The sequence below is a fragment of the Pocillopora verrucosa genome, chromosome 6 (genome assembly GCF_036669915.1).
Source record: "Pocillopora verrucosa isolate sample1 chromosome 6, ASM3666991v2, whole genome shotgun sequence".
NCBI classification, from domain to species: Eukaryota; Metazoa; Cnidaria; class Anthozoa; order Scleractinia; family Pocilloporidae; genus Pocillopora; species Pocillopora verrucosa.
Window position 1 is genome coordinate 2,325,820 of NC_089317.1, and position 20,342 is coordinate 2,346,161.

Consider the following 20,342-nt stretch of genomic DNA (forward strand, 5'->3'; position numbering starts at 1 on the left):
GTGGTTAAAGTGAGAGCAGAACGCGGTTGGCGTCTTTAAGGTGGGAAAGGGCTATCTGTAATATCTATTACCGTAAAATATTCCCAAGCTACTCTAAAACGACTGAAAATATGTAGGTATTATCTCAGTTTAGTAAGTTTGCCGAACATTCTGATTACCTCCTAGATCGGCCGTAAACGAGTGCGTAATTTCTTCGTTATAATTATTTGGGTCTCTCTCCCCACCCCTCATCAACCATAAAATGCTCAGTCTCTGAAGATGTATTCAGTGTATTCATGCGAATTTAATAATAAAGTAGCATCTGTCACGCGCTCTTTAATTTAACTGACTATAATGTTTCTTTATTCATTTTGATAGATCAAAAATATGTTAATGACAGCCTTCCTTCAAATAACATTTTTCAGGTATAGATCTCATGTTTAGTTAAAATGTCTTGAAGCATTAAAAAAATAATGTGTTCTAGTTCTAACTAACGCCGAGTTAAAGCGATACTCGATGCTTTTTTCAAAAATTTAAATGCCAGAGATGAAGACATCTTGAATGTACGTACAGATGGCTTCGATGGTGTTTTGTGCTCGTGACTGACATCTACATATGACTTAAAATTTTCCATTTTTATAATCGGAAAATATCAGGGCCACCGTAGTTTTAACGCTCAGATCTCATGGCTGAAAACGTTTGCGACTATCTCAACAAGCTTTTCTTTGGATGTTAAAGATTTTCGTCCGGTGCTTGTCGCTAATTGTGTCTACAACAGCTTTTTGTCTTATACAACCATCATTTTGAACATCGTTACCATCCATGCGATAAGGAAAACCGCGTTGTTGCCAAAACCTTTGAGAACATTATTACTAAGCCTGGCTGCCTCCGATGTTGGGATTGGTTTGTTGGTCCAACCACTCTACATTTCTACTTTGGTCAGCCGGTTAAATAAAAAACGTATCGACTGCATTTCCTACAAAATATTGTTGGCCGCTCTTTTGTATATCCTCGCTCTTGAATGCTGCAACCATAAGTGTGGACAGGTTCTTAGCTGTTCACCTTCATCTCAGATATCAAGAGCTTGTGACTCACAAGCGCGTGATTGCAGCGGTGATTTTAAAATGGCTGTTTAGCGCAGTTATTTGTTCTGATCTCTTTTGGGCTCCATTGTTTAACATTTCCCAAGTCATAAGGTTGGTGATTATGACTGTTTGCTTCATTCTGGTGGTAATTGTCTACTGGAGGATTTATATAGTCTTAAAGCGACACAAAAACCAGATTCAAGACCTTCAAATCCAAGAAGCACAACAGGGAGTTCAAAATGGCGACTTATCAAACTTTTTGAAGCTTAGTAAGTCAGCTCTTGGAACATTTTACGTATGTATTGTGTTTTTGCCTTGTTATTTGCCTTCTAACATTCTTTTGTTTTTGTTTCTGGCTCGTCCTTTGAGTTTAATCGCTTTACACGAAGCTTGGCACTATATAACGACTTTGGTTTTCCTCAACCCTGTTATATACTGCTGGAAGATGGGACCCATTCGTCGCACTCGCATGGACATAATGCGAGACATCGTCAATCGGTTCAGAGATTAGTTCGTTTCTGATGCCAATTCACAATGCATAAGATAAGAGCCTCGGTCATCGCAAGCTTGATTTGTCAAGGACAACTGAGAGACCAAGAACTTTAGCGGTTGGGAAAATTACACAATAGAGCACTACAGAGTCAAGCGTAAGAAAGTATCAGTTGCTAATTTCAAGCGCATTTTGTATGAGAAAATTATAAATAACCAGAAAGCTTCCTTCTTACTTGAAAAATGATTTTAAGGTTGTTATCAATTAATGTATGTATTTTTATTCGTCGATAGGATAATAAATTTATAGCCTTGTGAAGTGTATAGCTTGTGAATTAAATACAAAACCAATTTTTAGGTCGCTTTATAGTGTAATAGGGGCCACGAGTTCATCAGTGTTTTTACTGCGAAAAATTGTAACCCTCTTTAGATAGAGCCTTTACTTTCTTGTGATCACACATAGACTTTTAGAATTCAGTTGAGTGGTTTCTGATATAAAGAATAATATTAAGTCGACTAGACTTGATGGTTGTCCTTTCGACTAAAAGTCTTAACCTTGTCAATAACAACCTGTGCACTTATCTACTCGGGGAAAGAAAGACGGTTAAACATTTAATGCTAATTACACAAAGTAAAAGGATCTCTACGCCTTTAACTCAGACGGTTTGTCCATTTTGAAAATTTTAGCCTCAACTTTCACCTTTTTTAGTTGGAAGTGAATCTCGCTGTGATGCAGAGTAATTAGTTTATTTAATTGGAATTCCTAAACTATATGGGAGGCTGCCTTTTGTTTTCCTTTGAGAGGCGTTTGTCTCACCTACATAAATCTGGTTATTCCAATTTTGTTAATGTAGCAAGATGATTACCTCACGCATCATGGTTCTCACTTATGATTTACTAGAGGACGGACACAAAGATGACGTCTCCACGAGCAATCTTTTTCTTTTTTTATCAAATATTACAAATGGATTCCATGTTGCTGTGAGTCTGTAAAGTAATAAACCACAGGATGTTACATAAAGTATGACTTCATCTCTGATCTGTTACTATGTCTAGTGAGATTTGATCAAAGATGTACCTCATATGGAATTTCATCCACTCGAGTAGCAAACAATGCGCATCTGAATTTTAGTAATAGGAATTATGGCAATTATGGGATATCCCGTAATAACATTTCTTAGCGCCTTACTTTTATTAAGAGGCCATCTGATGTCCTTTAGCCGAATTCATTTGATTCGTTTTGATCGCTTTTTCCATGTTTCATTTTTTGTTGTCTGAGCATCTGGCAGAATTTTCAATACCATCTTAATTCTACTATGCACGGGTATTTTGAATCGTTTTTAACGACAACCTTCTTGAAACACGTAAATCGCTCTGACGAAGGGCTAACGCTCGAAACGTCAGCTTTAAAACTTTCTACGATGGCCATTTTACGTTATTAACCCAGTTGATAATACTAAATTACCCTGCTATACTCTCCCACCGTCGCAGCACCACAGTTTCTTTAGAAATTTACCCTCTTTAATCACAACACATGTTAAGGAAGATAGAAAAACAACCAAAAGAAAAGATAACTTTACCTTCAAGTTAGAAAATTAGCGAAATAGAAAGCCACAATATTATAGTTTAATATTTCAGAGGTACATTGAGTGCTTTTTCCGTAGAGAATCCGCACGATGGTAAAACATTCCAAAATTACACTCGATTTGAGTGGGGTGTTGAAGTGGGCGTGGTCACCACATTCATGTTAAGACTATTTGTACCCCATGAGTTTGATATGATATGGTACATACATACATACATACATACATACACCTTTATTCAAATTCTATATACAAATAAATTTATATATATAAAATTTGAAAAGGGGAGTTTGGAGGTTAGCCCTATATAACAACTCCCCTGAATAAAAAATAAAAAGTAACAAATGTAGAACTATGTACAGAAAAAAAGAAAAAGAAGAAGAAGAAGAAAGGAACTATCTAATGTTTACAATTTTAAAAATATTTTTAATCTTAATTTAAAAAGTTCCAGAGTCCCTGCCTCTACAACATGCTTTGGTAAATTGTTCCAATCGCTAACTACCCTAATAAAAAAAGAATTTTTAAAACAATTTATCCTCGAAGATTTGAAGTAAAGTTTATAAGAATGATTAGCCCTTGTGGAACGCACTTTTGTAAATTCGAAAAATTCTTGAAAGTCTAAATGGGAAAGGCCAAAAACAATCTTGTAACATTCCACAAGTGAAAAGTAGGTTCTCCGTGTGGATAAAAGAGGCCAATTTAAAATGTTACATCGTTCCTCGTACGGCAAAACAACATGGTGACGGGTAAACAAGAATTTTTCATTACAACCTGAACACAACATTCCCTATTTGCAACAGAGGACAAACTTTAACCTGCATATGATTTAGAGAGAAAAATTAAGGAAGATCATTTTATTTATCTATTAGTAAAGTTGCGACTGGCCCTAATTGCTTCGAGTAGCTGACAGATGGAGCGAAACTCTTGACCAATCACTTAACGATGTGAAGGGAAACTAATTCAATTCCTGACTGTTTTTGACACCGCTCATTTGCAACTACTCTTTACCTCTGGACGAAATAAATTTATGGTCCTGTTATTTGCCGAATCGTTGTTTTTCGTTCGTTCTTTATTTTCTGAACCTCACAGGCTAAAGTCTTTCATATTCTAAACACAATATTGCATTTTTCACATTTAGTTTTCATGTATTGATGTCACAAAAAAACCAGCCCTCATTTTTAATTTACATCTGCCGTCAACATGAACAATAGTCAAACATTCTGTATTCTTTTTGTTTAAGCGCTTGATGCAGAATTATTGTTTGATAAAATGTCTTATCTGTATTTCTTTCGGTTGAAATATCTAAAAATATTACATGGCCATTACTCAACTTTTTCTGAGCCAAGTGCAGCTGTTTATGAACTGAAGTGGATACGGGACTTGAGAGGAGGTGGTCAAAGTGAGAGCCGAACGCGTTTGGCGTCTATATGGGGGGGAAGGGCTATCTGTAATATCTACTACCGGAAAATATTCCCATGGTACTCTAAAACGACTGAAAAATATGCCGGTATCACCTCAGTTTAGTAAGTTTGCCGAACATTCTGATTACCTCCTAGATCCGCCACAAACGAGTGCGTAATTTATTCGTGAGAATTATTTGGGTCTCTCTCCCCACCCCTCACCAACCATAAAATGCTCGGTCTCTGAAGATGAATTCAGTGTATTCAGGCGAATTAAGTAATGAGGAAACATATGTTAAGTGCACTTTAATTTAACTGACTATAATGTTTTTTTCTTTATTCATTTTGATAGATAAAAAAAAAATATGTTAATGACAGCTTTCCTTCGAATAACTTCTTCCAAGTGTAAATCCCATGTTTAGTTGGAATGTCTTGAAGCATTAAACAGATCATTTGTTTTAGTTCTAACTAACACCGAGTGAAAGCGATACTCGATGCTTTTTTCAAAAATTCAAATGCCGGAGTTGAAGACATCTTGACTGTTCGTACAGATGGCTTCGACTGTGTTTTGTGCTCGTGATTGACAGCTACATATGACTTAAAAATTTCCGTTTTAGAATTGGAAAATATCAGAGCCACTGTAGTTTTAACGCTCAGCTCTCATGGCGAAAAACGTTAGCGACCTTCTCAACGAGTCTTTCTTTGGAAACTCTGCGAATGTCGAAGGTTTTCGTCCGTCACTTGTCGCTAATTGTGTCTTCAACAGTTTTTTGAGTTATACAACAATCATTTTGAACATCCTTACCATCCATGCGATAAGGAAAACCGCGTTGTTGCCAAAACCTTTGAGAACACTATTACTGAGCCTGGCTGCCTCCGATGTTGGCGTTGGTTTGTTGGCACAGCCGCTCTTTATTTCTATTCTAGTCAGCTGGTTAAAACGAAGCCGTATCGACCCCATTTCCTTCAAGGGATTGATGGCCGTTATGAATTTCTTTTGTGCATCTTCGCTCTTCAATGTTGTAACCATAAGTGTGGATAGGTTCTTAGCTGTTCATCTTCATCTCAGATATCAAGAGCTTGTGACTCACAAGCGCGTGATTGCAGCAGTGATATCAATATGGCTGTTTAGCGCAATTATTTCTTCTAGTGTCTTTTGGGATTCATTGTCTATCATCTCGCTAATCATATGGCTCGTGATTATGACTGTTTGCCTTATTGTAGTCGTAACTGTCTACTGGAGGATTTATATAATCTTAAAGCGACACAAAAACCAGATTCAAAGCCTTCAAATCTCAGAAGTACAACAGGGAGTTCAAAATGGCGACTTATCTAGGTTTTCAAAGGTTAAAAAGTCAGCTCATGGAACATTTTATGTATTTATTGTGTTCTTGATTTGTTTCTTGCCTTCCTATGTTCTCTCTTTTTTATTCCTTTCTCGCTCTTTAAATCTAATCTCTTTATACGAAGCTTCGCTCTATACAACGACTTTCTTTTTCCTCAACTCGTCTTTGAACCCTGTTATATACTGTTGGAAGATGAGATCCATTCGTCGCACTCTCATGGACATAATGCCAGGCATCCTCAATCGCTTCAGAGAATAGCATTTGTTATGAGTAATTGTTGTTGTAAATATAAGCTTCTAGAAATGTCCAGACTGCTTAGTCATGCTGACATGAGTACAATAGAACTTTCTAGAACATTCATCAAGTCACGCAATTATTGCGTAATATTACTGAAATAGTTCTTTTGTAAGCTTCTGGAATGTTCCAGAGCACTTGTGAATGTATATAAGGACCCAGTTATGTAATAGTAGTAGTAATTTTTGTTGTCGGGAGTGACTGACTGTTCAGAAAGCTATACCGAGAGAGAGAGCTACAATGGAAGGTTGCTAATTTCAAGAAACGTTGGAGGAAATTGTGAGTTTTGCTCTGTGACGAGCTAAGATATAGACTTTAGTAGGCTTAAGTAAGTTTATGGAGCATAAGAACTACTGATGTTTTCTTTAAGAGTCGCTCCTTATTAAGAATATCACCCTTTGTTTGATAAAGTAGTTGAGTTTGTAGGATTATAGTGTTTTTCTGTCGATTTGATTATACCGTAACACATTGATTGGGTTCGTTTCTGATGCCAATTCACAATGCATAGGATAAGAGCCTCGGCCACCGTCAAATTAGATTTGATTTGTCGAAAGTGCTTAAGGAAAACTGAGGGAGGACGAACTTTAACGGTTATAGAAAGACTACACAATGAGGTGCTACAGAGTCAAGCATAAGAAAGCATCAGTTGCTAGTTTCAAGCGCATCTTGTATGAGAAATTTATAAATGACCAGAAAGCTTCCTCATCACTTGAAATATGATTTTAAGGTTGTCATCAATTAATGTATGTATTTGTACTTGTCGATAGGATAGTAAATTTTTTACCTTGTGAAGTGAATAGCTTGTGAATTAAATACAAAACCGATTTTAAGGTCGCTTTATAGTGTAATAAGGGCCACGAGTTCATCAGTGTTTTTACTACAGTTAAATATAACCCGCTTTGAATATAACTTTTACTTGCTTGCAATCACACATAGACTTCCAGAATTCAGTTGTGCGGTTTCTGATATAGAGAATTATATTAAGGCAATGCAATTGAACTCCTTGAAAGTGGAAGCCTTAACAAAGTACAAGGAGCTCTACGCCTTTAGTCAGACAGTTGATTGGTTTTGAAAAATTTAGCCTCAATTTTCACATTTTTTTTAAGTTGGAAGTGGATATCGCTGTAATGCAGAGTAAGTGGGACGTTTTATTTCTATTGGAAATTGCCTTTTGTTTTCCTTTGAGAGCTGTTTATCTCACCTGCATAACTCTCGTTTCTCCAATTTTGTTGATAAAGCAAGCTGAATACGTCACGCACAATGGCTCTTACTTAGGACTTATTAGAGGACAGACACAAAGATGACGTCGCCATGAACAAGTTTTTTCTTTTTTATCAAATAACACAAATGGGTTCCATGTTTCCGTGAGTCTGTACAGTAATAGATCACATGACGTTACATAAATGATGACGTCATCTGTAGTCTATCACTATGCATGGTATGATTTGATCAAAGATGTACCTCGTAAGCAATTTCATATCCACTCGTGTAGCAAGCAATACTCATCTGAATTTTACATATAATAGGAATTATGGTAATCATTGGGATGTCTCGTAATAAAATTTCTTAGCGCCTTACTTTTATTACAAGGCCATCTGTAGTCCTTTAGTCGAATTCGTTTGATTCGTTTCGATCGCTTTTTCCATGACTCAGTTTTTGTTGTCAGGCAGAATTTTCAACACCATCTTAATTCAACTATGCATAGGTATTTCGAAACGTCAGCTTTAAGACTCTTTACGGCGGCCAGTTTACGTTATTAACTCAGTTGATAATACTAAATTACCCTGTTATACTCTCCCACCGACGCAGCACCGCAGTTTCTTAAGAAACTTAAAAACAACCAAACGGAAAAGATGAACCTCACATTTCTCAGTGTGTTTGCGGGTTGCGCAGATTTGCGCCTATTGCAAATGACCATCTTTAAGATTCTTGGCTTAGTTTAAGGAAGCCTTTTAAAAAGTACTTATTTATTTTTAGAGGGTTTGAAGGAAGGCATTTGCCCAATTCCTCTCCCGGTCGAAGATTGCGGAAATGAGACTGATGACGAGTGTAGTTTGGATTCAGATTTTTTTGGTGAAATAAAATGCTGTTCAGATTCTTGTCAGAAGCTGTGTGTTAGCCTGCACAAAGTGGTCTCCTACATATTTCCTTTGTTGTCGCCTTTTGTAACTTGGAGACTTTGGAAGTGTAAAAAAAGAGATGCAAAGAAGGCTTTGTGTAACAATACCCCTCCGACCCCTCCCCCCCAGAAAAAGTCGGAAAGTCTGCCACTCAAGCATAGCGATGGCAATGCAATTGAACTCCTTGAAAGTTGAAGCCTTAACTCTTTCTGCAATTAACAGACCTCGTAAGTGCGCTGTCCTTATTTCACGATTACTCCATACCCTTTAGTAGACAGTGTGGTTCACAGAGGTGTCGCTCCATTGCAAGTTCGTCGCCTTCCAGTTCGCCCCCATCAAGAAGAGTTCGCCCCTTTATCAAAATGACAAATTAGCCCCCATCTTTATCACTTTGCCGCATGGTCATGATGCACTGACCTTTCTGCGCTCACTCCGTTCGTTATGACCTCAAGCTAAATATTTTCGTCTGGCCCTACCTCTCGGCACTAAGCACATAATTTGATTCTTGTTTTATGTAGCGAGAGAGTGCGATGATATCCTTTATGCTGGCTACAACATTAGTGGTGTTTATGACATCAACCCTGACAGAAAAACAGAGTTTAAGGTGTATTGCGACCTGCAGACGAACAGCGGAGGATGGATCGTGTTGCAAAGGCGACAGGATGCATCTGTCAGCTTCCATCGCAATTGGAATGACTATAGATCAGGCTTGGGAGACCTTAGAAAGAATTTCTGGCTGGGAAACGACAAAATTTATCGTATCACCACAGCAAATGAGACGTCGCTGCGAATCGAGCTGGAGGATTGGAGTGGAAAGAGATTTTTCGCTCATTACGACGTGTTCAAGGTAGACAAGGAAAAAAACAGTTACAAGATCACGGTCATCGGTTACAATGGTACATACGGGGATTCGTTGAGGTACCTTAACAACATGATGTTCAGCACCAGAGACAGGGATAACGACATGTGGAAGACAGGAAGCTGCTCAAATGACCTAACCGGGAGATGGCGGTTTAACGATTGTCACAACTCTAATTTAAACGGACAGTTCATGGGGAACACAAAAGCTTACATTGGTATTGGCTGGGTTCGATTTAAACATAACCTCTCCTTAAAGTTTGTGGAAATGAAGATGAGAGCTCAGTCCTTCCCGAAAGAAAAAGAGAATGAAAGGGAGAAGCGAGACAAAAATTTTTTTGCACAAATTCGTGAAACAATTTTGAGTGTATCTATAAAGTATTTCTTACAAAAACTTGTAACGCGTAACTGTTTCGTCCACAAACATAAGAGCTAAACCGTTACGCTCCGCTCTAGATAACTAACATTACTATATCCCTCGATTAGAACGTGGAATATGATTGGTCAATTTAGCAGGCTGTATATCACTGTACGGCCCGTTAAACTCAAAGGTTTGTGGTTAAAACCACTTGAAGAATATTATAAACTGAAACACATGAAAATACTTCTTGATTGCCGTCATTGGAATGGTCAAACGCTAGTGTTTCATCAAGAGACTTTACATTTAGAATTAATTAGTGGTTCTTAATAAACAGTAAACATGCAAATACTGCTAAAAAGCTTTTATTTGGATACTCATAACATATATAGAATAATACATGGGCGCACGTAGATATGGAATTTCTCTACGAGTGTTTAACTCGATAGTTCACGAGTGAGCGCAGCTAACGAGTAAGGTGCCGTGTTTAATACGAGAAGAGAAATTCCATATCTATAAGCAACCATGTATTATTTTGTTTATCATATAAATACAGTAGCCCTTTACTGAGAAGAAAAGCCGACTTCATTAATGAATGAAAATAAATGAGTTGACAATCCCCGAATAACAATCGTAAAGTGCGTTGGCGCTCACTCAGTAAGATGGAAAAATGCGTTGAACCATGATTACAAAAAAAAACAATGGTGGTAATTTTCAATTTACAAAATTCTCATTCTTGACTTTGTCCCTACCGACAAAAGAAGTCTTTCAGGTAAACGGCCAAAATCGGCCAGTGGCAAATCTTCCAGCTGTCGATTTTCATTCTCACCCCAGAGAAATGCCAACACCAAAGCCACTGAATACGTAACTTTCGGTTTCTTTTTGAAGATTGGTTTTCTTCCCCTTCTAGAGAACTTTGAACCTCACCGTCCGTCAGCGATACGGAGTTTTTAGTATTTTAGTCGCCATAATTCGAGAAAGCTCCGACAAACAACTTGTATTGAGAAATCGTGTAGGCTTTGCCGTTCATTCATCAACCTGACCGAGTGGCGCCAAAAGCGAGTGACGTGTCAGCAGCTGATTGGCTATATCAACAGACGTGAAAAAATACGATATTTTTTCACTTGTATTGTTACGGCTTTTCTCGGAGTCGTAAATCCCTGTATAACACCGCAGTTTATGTGATAAAAAGCTTTTATTTGAATACTCATAACATAAGATGTTATATGAGCCAGAACCACCATGTACCGGATAACAAACTTTACCTCATTAACGTACTACGTTTTAGCTTTCATTCAAATGATCAAACACTAGATTGTCATCCACACCAAGCTAGAATCCCTTAGGACAGTATATTTAAAAAAACTCAGCACCCTTCATTTGAATGCGTCTTATTCACGGGCTAAAGGTAGGAATCCCTCCTCACCTAATTGCAAACATTACCATTTGCATTCATATGATTGCAAACATATATATGGTTGCATAACAACAGTCTTCATCAAGTATAATGACACAAGATTTAGATGTAGTATTCTGACTTATCCACACAATTTTTAGGGTTCTGCCTTTTTCAATACAACCTGAATTCGAGATTCTCTATTTGCAATAGTGGACAAACTTCATCCGGCAGATTATTTAGAGGGAAAAAATTAAGAAAATCATTTTGTTCACTAATTAGTAAAGTGGCGACTGGCTTTAATTTTCTACCGAGTAGCTGACAGGTGAAGGAAAACTCTTGACCAATCATTTTAAGATGTAAACCGAAACTATTACAATTCCTGACAGCGCTCATTTGCAGACTTCTTTTCACTTCTAGACAAAATAAATTTATAGTCCTGTCATTTGCCGATTCGTTGTTTTCTTTATTTTTTCTTTACTTACAGACTCTAACAGGCTAAAGTCTTTCATATTCTAAACACAATATTGCATTTTTCACACTTAATTTACATGTATTGATGTCACAAAAAAGCCAGCCCTCATTTTTAATTTACATCTGCCGTCAACATGAACAAACTTCCTGTATTCTTTTCGTCTTAGTACTTGATGTATGATTATTGTTTGATAAAATGTCTTAGCTGTACTTCTTTCGGTTTGCCTGGAGATTTGTCAAAGTGAGAGCCGAACGCGGTCGTCTATAGGGGGGGGGGGGGGGGGGGCGCGGCTATCTGTATCTGTATACACCACCGGAAAATATTCACAAGCTACCCTAAAACGACTGAAAAATATGCCGGTATTATCTTAGTTTAGTAAGGTTGCCGAATATTCTGATTAACTCTTAGATCCGCCACAAACGAGTGCGTAATTTATTTGTAATAATTATTTATGTCTCTCTCCCGACCCCACATCAACCATAAAATGTTCGGTCTCTGAAGATGAATTCAGTGTATCCAGACGAATTTAATAATTAAGAAGCATATGTCAAACACTTTTTAATTTAACTGACTATAATGTTTCGTATATTCATTTTGATAGGTGAAAGATATGTCATTGACAGCCGTCCTCCAAATAAATTTTTTTTTTCAGGCGTAAATGCCATGTTTAGTTAAAATGTCTTGAAGCATTAAACAGATTATTTGTTTTAGTTCTAACTAACGCCGAGTTAAAGCGATACTCGATGCTTTTTTTAAAAATTCATATAGCAGAGATGACGACATCTTGAATTTACATACAGATGGCTTCGATGGTGTTTTGTGCTCGTGACTGACATCTACATATGACTTAAAATTTTCCATTTTTAGAAACGGAATATGTAAGGGCCACAGTAGTTTTAACGCTCAGATCTCATGGCTGAAAACGAGTGCGACCATCTCAACGAGCTTTCCTTTGGAAACTCTGCGGATGTTGAAGATTTTCGTCCGGTACTGGTCGCTAATTGTGTCTTCAACAGCTTTTTGTCCTATACAACCATCACTTTGAACATCGTTACCATCCATGCGATAAGGAAAACCGCGTTGTTGCCAAAACCTTTGAGAACATTATTACTGAGCCTGGCTGCCTCCGATGTTGGCGTTGGTTTGTTTGTCCAACCGCTCTACATTTCTACTTTGGTCAGCCGGTTAAATCAAAAACGTATCGACTGCATTTCCTACAAGAAATTGTTGGCCGCTATCAATTTCTTTTGTATATCTTCGCTCTTTAATGTTGTAACCATAAGTGTGGATAGGTTCTTAGCTGTTCACCTTCATCTCAGATATCAAGAGCTTGTGACTCACAAGCGCGTGATTGCAGCGGTGATATCAATATGGCTGTTTAGCACAATCATTTCTTCATGTGCCTTTTACGATTCACTGCTTATCATCTCACGAGTCGTATGGTTCGTGAACATAACTGTTTGCCTCATTACAGTGGTAATTGTCTACTGGAGGATTTATATAGTCTTAAAGCGACACAAAAACCAGATTCGAGGCCTTCAAATCCAAGAAGTACAACAGGGAGTTCAAAATGACGACTTATCAAACTTTTTGAAGCTGCGAAAGTCAGCACTTGGAACATTTTATGTATGTATTGTGTTCATGATTTGTTATTTGCCTTCTTATATTCTCTCTTTTTTACAAATGGCTCGCCTTTTAAGTCCAATCTCTCTCTACGAAGCTTCGCTCTATACAACGACTTTGGTTTTCCTCAACTCGTCTTTGAACTCTGTTATATACTGCTGGAAGATGGGACCCATTCGTCGCTCTCTTATGGACATAATGCGAGGCATCGTCAATCGATTTAGAGAATAGCATTTGTTATGAATATTTGTTATTGCCGATAGAAGCTTCTAGAAATCTCCAGACTGCTTAATCATGCTGACATCCGTACCATAGAACTCTCTAAAACATTTGATCAAGTCACGCAATTATTACGTAATACCATTAAGATAGTTCTTTTGTGAATGTATATAAAGACTCAGTTATGTAGTAGTAGTTGTTGTTGTTGTTGTTTTCGAGAGTGACCGACTATTTAGAAATCTATATCGTGAGAGAGAGCTACAGTGGAAGATTGTTAATAACAACAAACGGAGGAAACTGTGTGTTCTGCTTAGTGGCGAGCTACGATATAGGCTGTAGTGGGCTTAAGTAAGTTTATGGAGCATAAGTACTGTACTGCCTTTAAGAGACGCTCCTTATTAAGAATATCACTCGTTGTGTAATAAAGTAGTTGAGTTTGTTGGATTGTAGTGTTTTTCTATCGGTTAGATTAAATCGTAACACATTGGTTGGGTTCGTTTCTGATACCAATTAAACTTAATCTGTCGAAAGTGCTTCAGGAAAATTGAGGGAGGATGAACTTTAACGTTTAGGAAAACTACACAATGAGGTACTATAGAGTCAGTTATAGGAAAGCATCAGTTGTTAGTTTTTGTATGAGAAATTTATAAATAACCAGAAAGTTTCCTAGCTACTTGAAGTATTATTTCAAAGTTATGTCATCATTTGACGTATGTATTTTTAATTGTCAATAGGATGATAAATCATTAACCTTGTAAAGTGTATAGCTTGTGAAATAAATACAAAACCGATTTTTAGGTCGCTTTATAGTGTAATAAGGGCCACGAGTTCATCAGTGTTTTTACTACAGTTAAAATTAACCCTCATTTAATAAAGCCGTTACTTACTTGCGATCACACATAGACTTCCAGAATTCAGTTGTGCGGTTTCTGATATAAAGAATAATGTTAAGTCAACTGGACTTGATGGCTGTCCATTCGACCAAAAGTTTCGACCTTGTCAATAGTAACCCGGGCACTTATTTACTTAGGCAAAGACAGAAGGTTATACATTTTATGTTAATTAAAAAAAATACAAGGAGCTCTATGCCTTTCACTCAAACGGTTAGTCCGTTTTGAAAATTTTAGCCTTAATTTTTATCTTTTTTAATTTTACCCTGCGCCAATCACCGCTGTTCTTGTTTATCCTCAGTTTTTTTTGTTATGTTGAAACTTTTTTAGTGTTTGTCTACCAGAGCAAACGAATACTTATTTTTAAAAAAGATGATTCCCTTTGGAGCTGAAGAGATCTCAAATTACATGACGCAGCTTCTTAGTAACTCCAGTCGGTGGAAGACCAGCTGGCTATGTACAAAGCATGACATCCGACTCCAACCTCGCTCCCAAGGAAGAGGCTGGCTAGAGTTAAACAACAGACATCTATATTGCGAATCACGCGCTCAGACCCACTTCAGTTTTCTTTGCCATTATAAGAAAAATTAATGATGCATAAACTTAATGCACTTTTGGAAATTCTCACTTAAGTAAGTTGTCACTAACCGATCGACAAGGAATGCCCAGATTCCTTAGATCTCCCTGTACAGATCTACCACAAGGCAAAGAACAATTTGTTTTAGGAACGTCAAACTTTGCAATTCCTTAGACCTGTCACTCAAGTGGAAAAGGATATTGACAGGATTCAAACGTTGCTTAAAGAAACAAATTATTTTAACCTCTTTCATTTAATTCTTATTTCATGTTAATTCTGGCATTTATTTGTTTGTGTATATTTATATATATAAGAGTGCCGATTTGGAAGATAAATTTTTGTTCTAGTGTTTTGCGGCTTTCTGAAGTGCCTAAATTTATGGAAAGGCCGGAAACTGCCATGTGCTGCATAGAATAAGTAGGGAGATTAAAGTGTTAAGCGACTGTTTTGGATGCGTCCTTGTCATTTCTTTGTATGTCGCGAAGGTGTTCTCGGAGTCGGTCACCTAGACGTCTGCATTCATATGATTGCACATATAGATGGTTGCATAATGCATAACACCACATTACACTTTTCGTCTAGTATAATGGTACAAGATTCAGATAAGCGCTGAATTTTTTGGGTTCTGCTTTTTTCAATACAACCTGAATTCAACATTCTCTATTTGCAATAGTGGACAAACTTTAACCAGCAGATGATTTAGAAAGAAAAATTAAGAAAAATCATTTTCTCAAGCTATTAGTAAAGTCGCGACGGGCTCTAATTGCTTCGGAGTAGCTGACAGATGGAGCAAAATTCTCCACCAATCACTTTACGGTTTTAAAGAGAAACTAATACAATCCCTGACTGTCTTTGACACCGCTCATTTGCAAACTACTCTTTACCTTTGGACGAAATAAATTTAAAGTGCTGTCATTTGTCGACTCGTTGTTTTTCATTCCTTCTTTACTTTCTGAGCCTCATGACAGGACGGAAAAACGCGTGGACTGTAAGTACCTCCCGTTGTCCCATACAAAGCCTTAGAAAACTTTTCTAAGGCTTTGTATGGAACAACGGGAGGTACTTACAGTGCATGCATTATCCGTCCTGTCATGACAGGCTAAAGTCTTTCATATTCTAAACACAATATTGCATTTTTCACACTTAATTTACATCTATTGATGTCACAAAAAAGCCAGCCATCATTTTTAATTTACGTTACAATAAAAGATGGCATGTGAATTACAAAAATTCACATGCCAGAGCTGAAGACATCTTGAATGTACGTACAGATGGCTTAAATTGTGTTATATGCTTGTGATTGACAGCTACATATTACTTAAAATTTTCCCTTTTAGAACCGGAAAATATTAGTTTCACGCTCAGCTCTCATGGCGGAAAACGTTTGCGACATTCTCAACGAGTTTTTCTATGGAACCTCTGCGGATGTTGGACAATCTCGTCCGACACTTGTGGCTAATTGTGTCTTCAACAGCTTTTTGTGTTATACAACCATCATTTTGAATATCTTAACCATCCATGCGATAAGGAAAACCGCGTTGTTGCCAAAACCTTTGAGAACATTATTACCGGGCCTGGCTGCCTCTGATGTTGGCGTTGGTTTGTTGGTCCAACTACTCTACATTTCCACTATGGTCAGCGGTTTGAAACCAACGCGTATCGACTGCATTTCCTACAAGGGGTTGTACGTCGTTATCAATTTCTTTTGCGCATCTTCGCTCTTAAATGTTGTAACTATCAGTGTGGACAGGTTCTTAGCTGTTCACCTTCATCTCAGATATCAAGAGCTTGTGACTCGCAAGCGCGTCATTGCCGCCGTGATATCAATATGGCTGTTAAGCATAATTATTTCTTCTAGTGTCTTTTGGGATCCATCTTTTTTCATCTCACGAGTCATAAGGGTCGTGAACAAGACTGTTTGCCTCATTCTGGTGGCAATTATCTACTGGAGGATTTATATAGTCTTAAAGCGACACAAAATCCAGATTCAAGGCCTTCAAATCCAAGAAGTACAACAGGGAGTTCAAAATGGCGACTTATCAAGCTTTTGAAGCTTAGAAAGTCAGCTCTTGGAACATTTCATGTATTTGTTGTGTTCTTGATTTGTTACTTGCCCAGCTATATTCTCCTTTTTTTCCCCCTGGCTCCTCTTTTAAGGTTAATCTCTTTAAACGAAGCTTGGCCCTATGTAGTGACTTTGGTTTTCCTCAACTCGTCTTTGAACCCTGTTATATACTGCTGGAAGATGGGACCCATTCGTCGCACTCTCATGGAAATAATGCGAGGCATCGTCAATCGGTTTAGAGAATAGTATTTGTTAGGAGTAATTGTTGTTGTAAATAAAAGCTTCTAGAAATCTCGAGACTGCTTAGTCATGCTGACATGAGTACCATAGAACTTTCTAGAACATTTCATCAAGTCACGCAATTATTACGTAATACTATTAAATAGTTCTTTTGTGAGCTTCTGGAATGTTCCAGAACACTTTGTGAATGTATATAAAGACCGAGTTATGTAGTATTGTTAGTTGATTTTTTAGAAAGCTATACCGTGAGATGAACTTTAACGGTTAGGAAAACTACACAATGAGGTGCCATAGAGACAAGCGTAAGAAAGTATCAGTTGCTAGTTTCAAGTGGATTTTGTATGAGAAATTGAATAATGATTATGCAGATAGCTTCCTCGCTACTTGAAATCTAATTTCAAGGTCATGTCATTAGTTAATGTATGTATCTTTAATTGTCGATGAGATTATGAATTTTTAACCCCAGTCAAGTGTACAGCTTGTCAATTAAAGGCAAAACCGATTTTTAGGTCGCTTTATAGTGTAATAAAGGCCACGAGTTCATCAGTGTTTTAACTACAGTTAAATCTTTGAACAAAGCCTTTACTTACTTGCGATCACACATAGACTTTCAGAATTCAGTTGTGCGGCTTCTTATATATAGAGTAATGTTAAGTCGACTGGACTTGATGGTTGTCCGTTCGACTAAACAACTACTGTCAACAATAACCCGGGCACTTACTAACTTAGGCAAAATCGGAAGGTTTTACATTTTATGCTAATTACACGAAGTACAGGGATCTCTACGCTTTTCACTCAGACGGTTAGTCCGTTCTGAAAAATTTAGACTCAATTTTCACCTTTTTTAATTGTACCCTGCGCCAATCATCGCTGTATTCGGCTATCCTTGTTTTTTCTTTTTTTGTTATCTCGGAACTTTCATTGGTGTTTTTCTACCACAGCAAACAAATACTTATTCAAAAAAGACGATTCCCTTTTGAGCTGAAGAGACCTCAAATTACATGACGTAGCTTCTTAATAACTCCAGTCGAGGGAAGACCAGTTGGTTATGTATAAAGCATGACGTCAGGCTCCAATTTCGCTCACAAGAGGAGGCTGGCCAAAGTCAGACCACAGATATCTGGATTGCGAATCACGCGCTCAGATCCACTTTAGTTCCCTCTGCCATTGCAGGAAAAACTAGTGATGCACAAAGCTAACGCACTTTTGGAAATTCTCACTAAAGTCAGTTGTCACTAATCGATCGACAAGGAATGCCCAGATTCCTCAGATCTCCCTGTACGTATCCACCACAGGGCAAACAACAATTTATTTTAGGAATGTCAAGCTTTGGAATTCACCCAAGTAGAAGAGGACATTGACAGAATTCAAACGCTGCTTAAAGAAACATTTTATTTCCACCATTTTAGAGATCATTTAATTTCTTATTGCACATTAATTTTTACAGTTATAATTCTATGTATATGTATATATACATACACACACACATATATATGTATATATATACATATACATATATATCTATATATATACATATATATATATATATATATATATAAATATTATGAGAGGAAAAAAGGACGTAACTACATTTCCCGACAAGCCTGTTTCGTGAATCGCTTCACTCTTCAGGGGTTTAATCGATTGAGTGAAGAGTGAAGCGATTCACGAAACAGGCTTGTCGGGAAATGTAGTTACGTCCTTTTTTCCTCTCATAATATTTATTCTGCTCTGCTTCAACGTATTGAGCACTGTTCCACGCGAAAATCGACTTGCAGACTTCCTATATATATATATATATATAACTATATATATATATATATATATATATATATATATACATATATATCTAGATATACATGTAAAATATGAAAATAAAAACGATAACCCAAAAAACCGAGAGCATTTGGTCTAACACGTGACCGAATGTCCTTTATATGCTGAAAGGGAAAATCCCTATTCAAATCAAGGGTATTTTTTACAATAAAGTTTCTCGGACACTAACTCGAAGTGAGGTCCGTTTATCTATGAAATGGCTTTATACGATTTCTCTGAACCTTCTCGACGTGAAATACAACATAATTGTTTTAATTTGGATGTGCTCTTCCGAAAATTCTATTTATTCATGATTAGTAGATGAGTGTGTGTTCTTTTTCAGTTTTTATCAACTTGTTTTAACACTTTTGTTTAGTTATTTTCACCCACAAAGATTGCGTAAAGCTACCTCGTTCTTCTTTCAGTCGAAATATATTTCCCATCCCTCAGAGGAACCTCTTCTTTGGTTTTCTTCTGCTTCAGAACAACGTTGAAAGATTGAGTTCAGGAAAAGTAAGTTCAGTGAAGAGAACTTGAAACTTCCGCAAAACCAAGCGCGTTCAAAACCAAGTGCGTTGCTCTCAAACTGGTGGCGTCTACGGTTTAATTGTGAGCACATTTGAACACAGTTTTCAGATGTAGGGTAGGTTATTGTTTTGAATCTCAGAACTCAATAAGTACTTCCTGATATCGTATAGTTGCTAAAACAGGAGGATAACTCCCCTTTGTCGAACTTCACCTTGAATTAAATGTCATTGTTGAGCGGACAACGTCTAAAGTGTGACGGAGTCTTACGGTGTCCAAAATTTGGCAGAGACGAAAAATACGACGGAGCCAGATTTATACCTCACAAAGGAAACTAAAATTGGATAGAGTTTCCATCTGGACAAGGTCCCAAATGAAACGGAGCCTAAATGGGAAGTTTTCAAGTAACGGAAATCAGAATCTGATTTCAACAACATCAAATGAAAAAAAGTGAAAAACTAGTTGTTATAATATTGGGGCCGATAATTGTACGGGGAGCCAAAAGGCTATAGCGAGGAAAATATCAAACCAAGAACGCAAATTAAACGTATAAATCACCGACAGCAGTTTTCATGATCGTTGACAAATTCCTCATCTCGCTATTTTGTCTAGCTTGTGCCTCTAGTTCTGGTACTTGCTGAATTTGCCTTTTGTGGCGTCGTGTAATAAAACAGATCATGCAATAGATTGCTGTAGTGACGAGAAAGCAAAAGGTTCCAATACCTGACATGATTACCGTGAGTACAGCATAAGGAACAAGGAATAGTGTTAAGGTTGAAAATACACTAAATGTACATATAAAAATAACAACTCCAACAACCCGCGTGTAAGTCCCAAGTGTTTGGTATCTAAGATAAAGTTGAACGGCCAAGAGTCTGTCCACACTAATGGCCAGGATATTGAAGTTTTTGTTTATTTATAATTTATTTATAATTTTGTTTATTTATTAGCAAAGTGGCGACTGGCTTAATTTGCCTCCGAGTAGTTGAAAGAGGGAGCAAAACC

The 20,342-nt window shown here is 37.3% G+C and overlaps 3 protein-coding genes across 3 annotated transcripts; all 3 read left to right on the forward strand.

The window, feature by feature from the left end:
• Nucleotides 1-8,459: 8,459 nt before the first annotated feature.
• Nucleotides 8,460-9,590, forward strand: LOC136281631 (ryncolin-1-like). Its single transcript, XM_066168291.1, has 2 exons — nt 8,460-8,523; nt 8,815-9,590. The coding sequence occupies exons 1-2, from the start codon at nt 8,460-8,462 to the stop codon at nt 9,588-9,590; spliced, it is 840 nt and encodes a 279-aa protein (XP_066024388.1).
• Nucleotides 9,591-12,295: 2,705 nt separating this feature from the next.
• LOC136281632 (beta-4C adrenergic receptor-like) lies at nt 12,296-13,237 on the forward strand. The gene has a single exon (XM_066168292.1). The coding sequence runs from the start codon at nt 12,296-12,298 to the stop codon at nt 13,235-13,237; it is 942 nt and encodes a 313-aa protein (XP_066024389.1).
• Nucleotides 13,238-16,062: 2,825 nt separating this feature from the next.
• Nucleotides 16,063-16,743, forward strand: LOC136281633 (alpha-2 adrenergic receptor-like). Its single transcript, XM_066168293.1, has one exon. It carries the CDS (start codon nt 16,063-16,065, stop codon nt 16,741-16,743), a length of 681 nt encoding a protein of 226 aa, XP_066024390.1.
• The last annotated feature ends 3,599 nt before the right edge of the window (nt 16,744-20,342 follow it).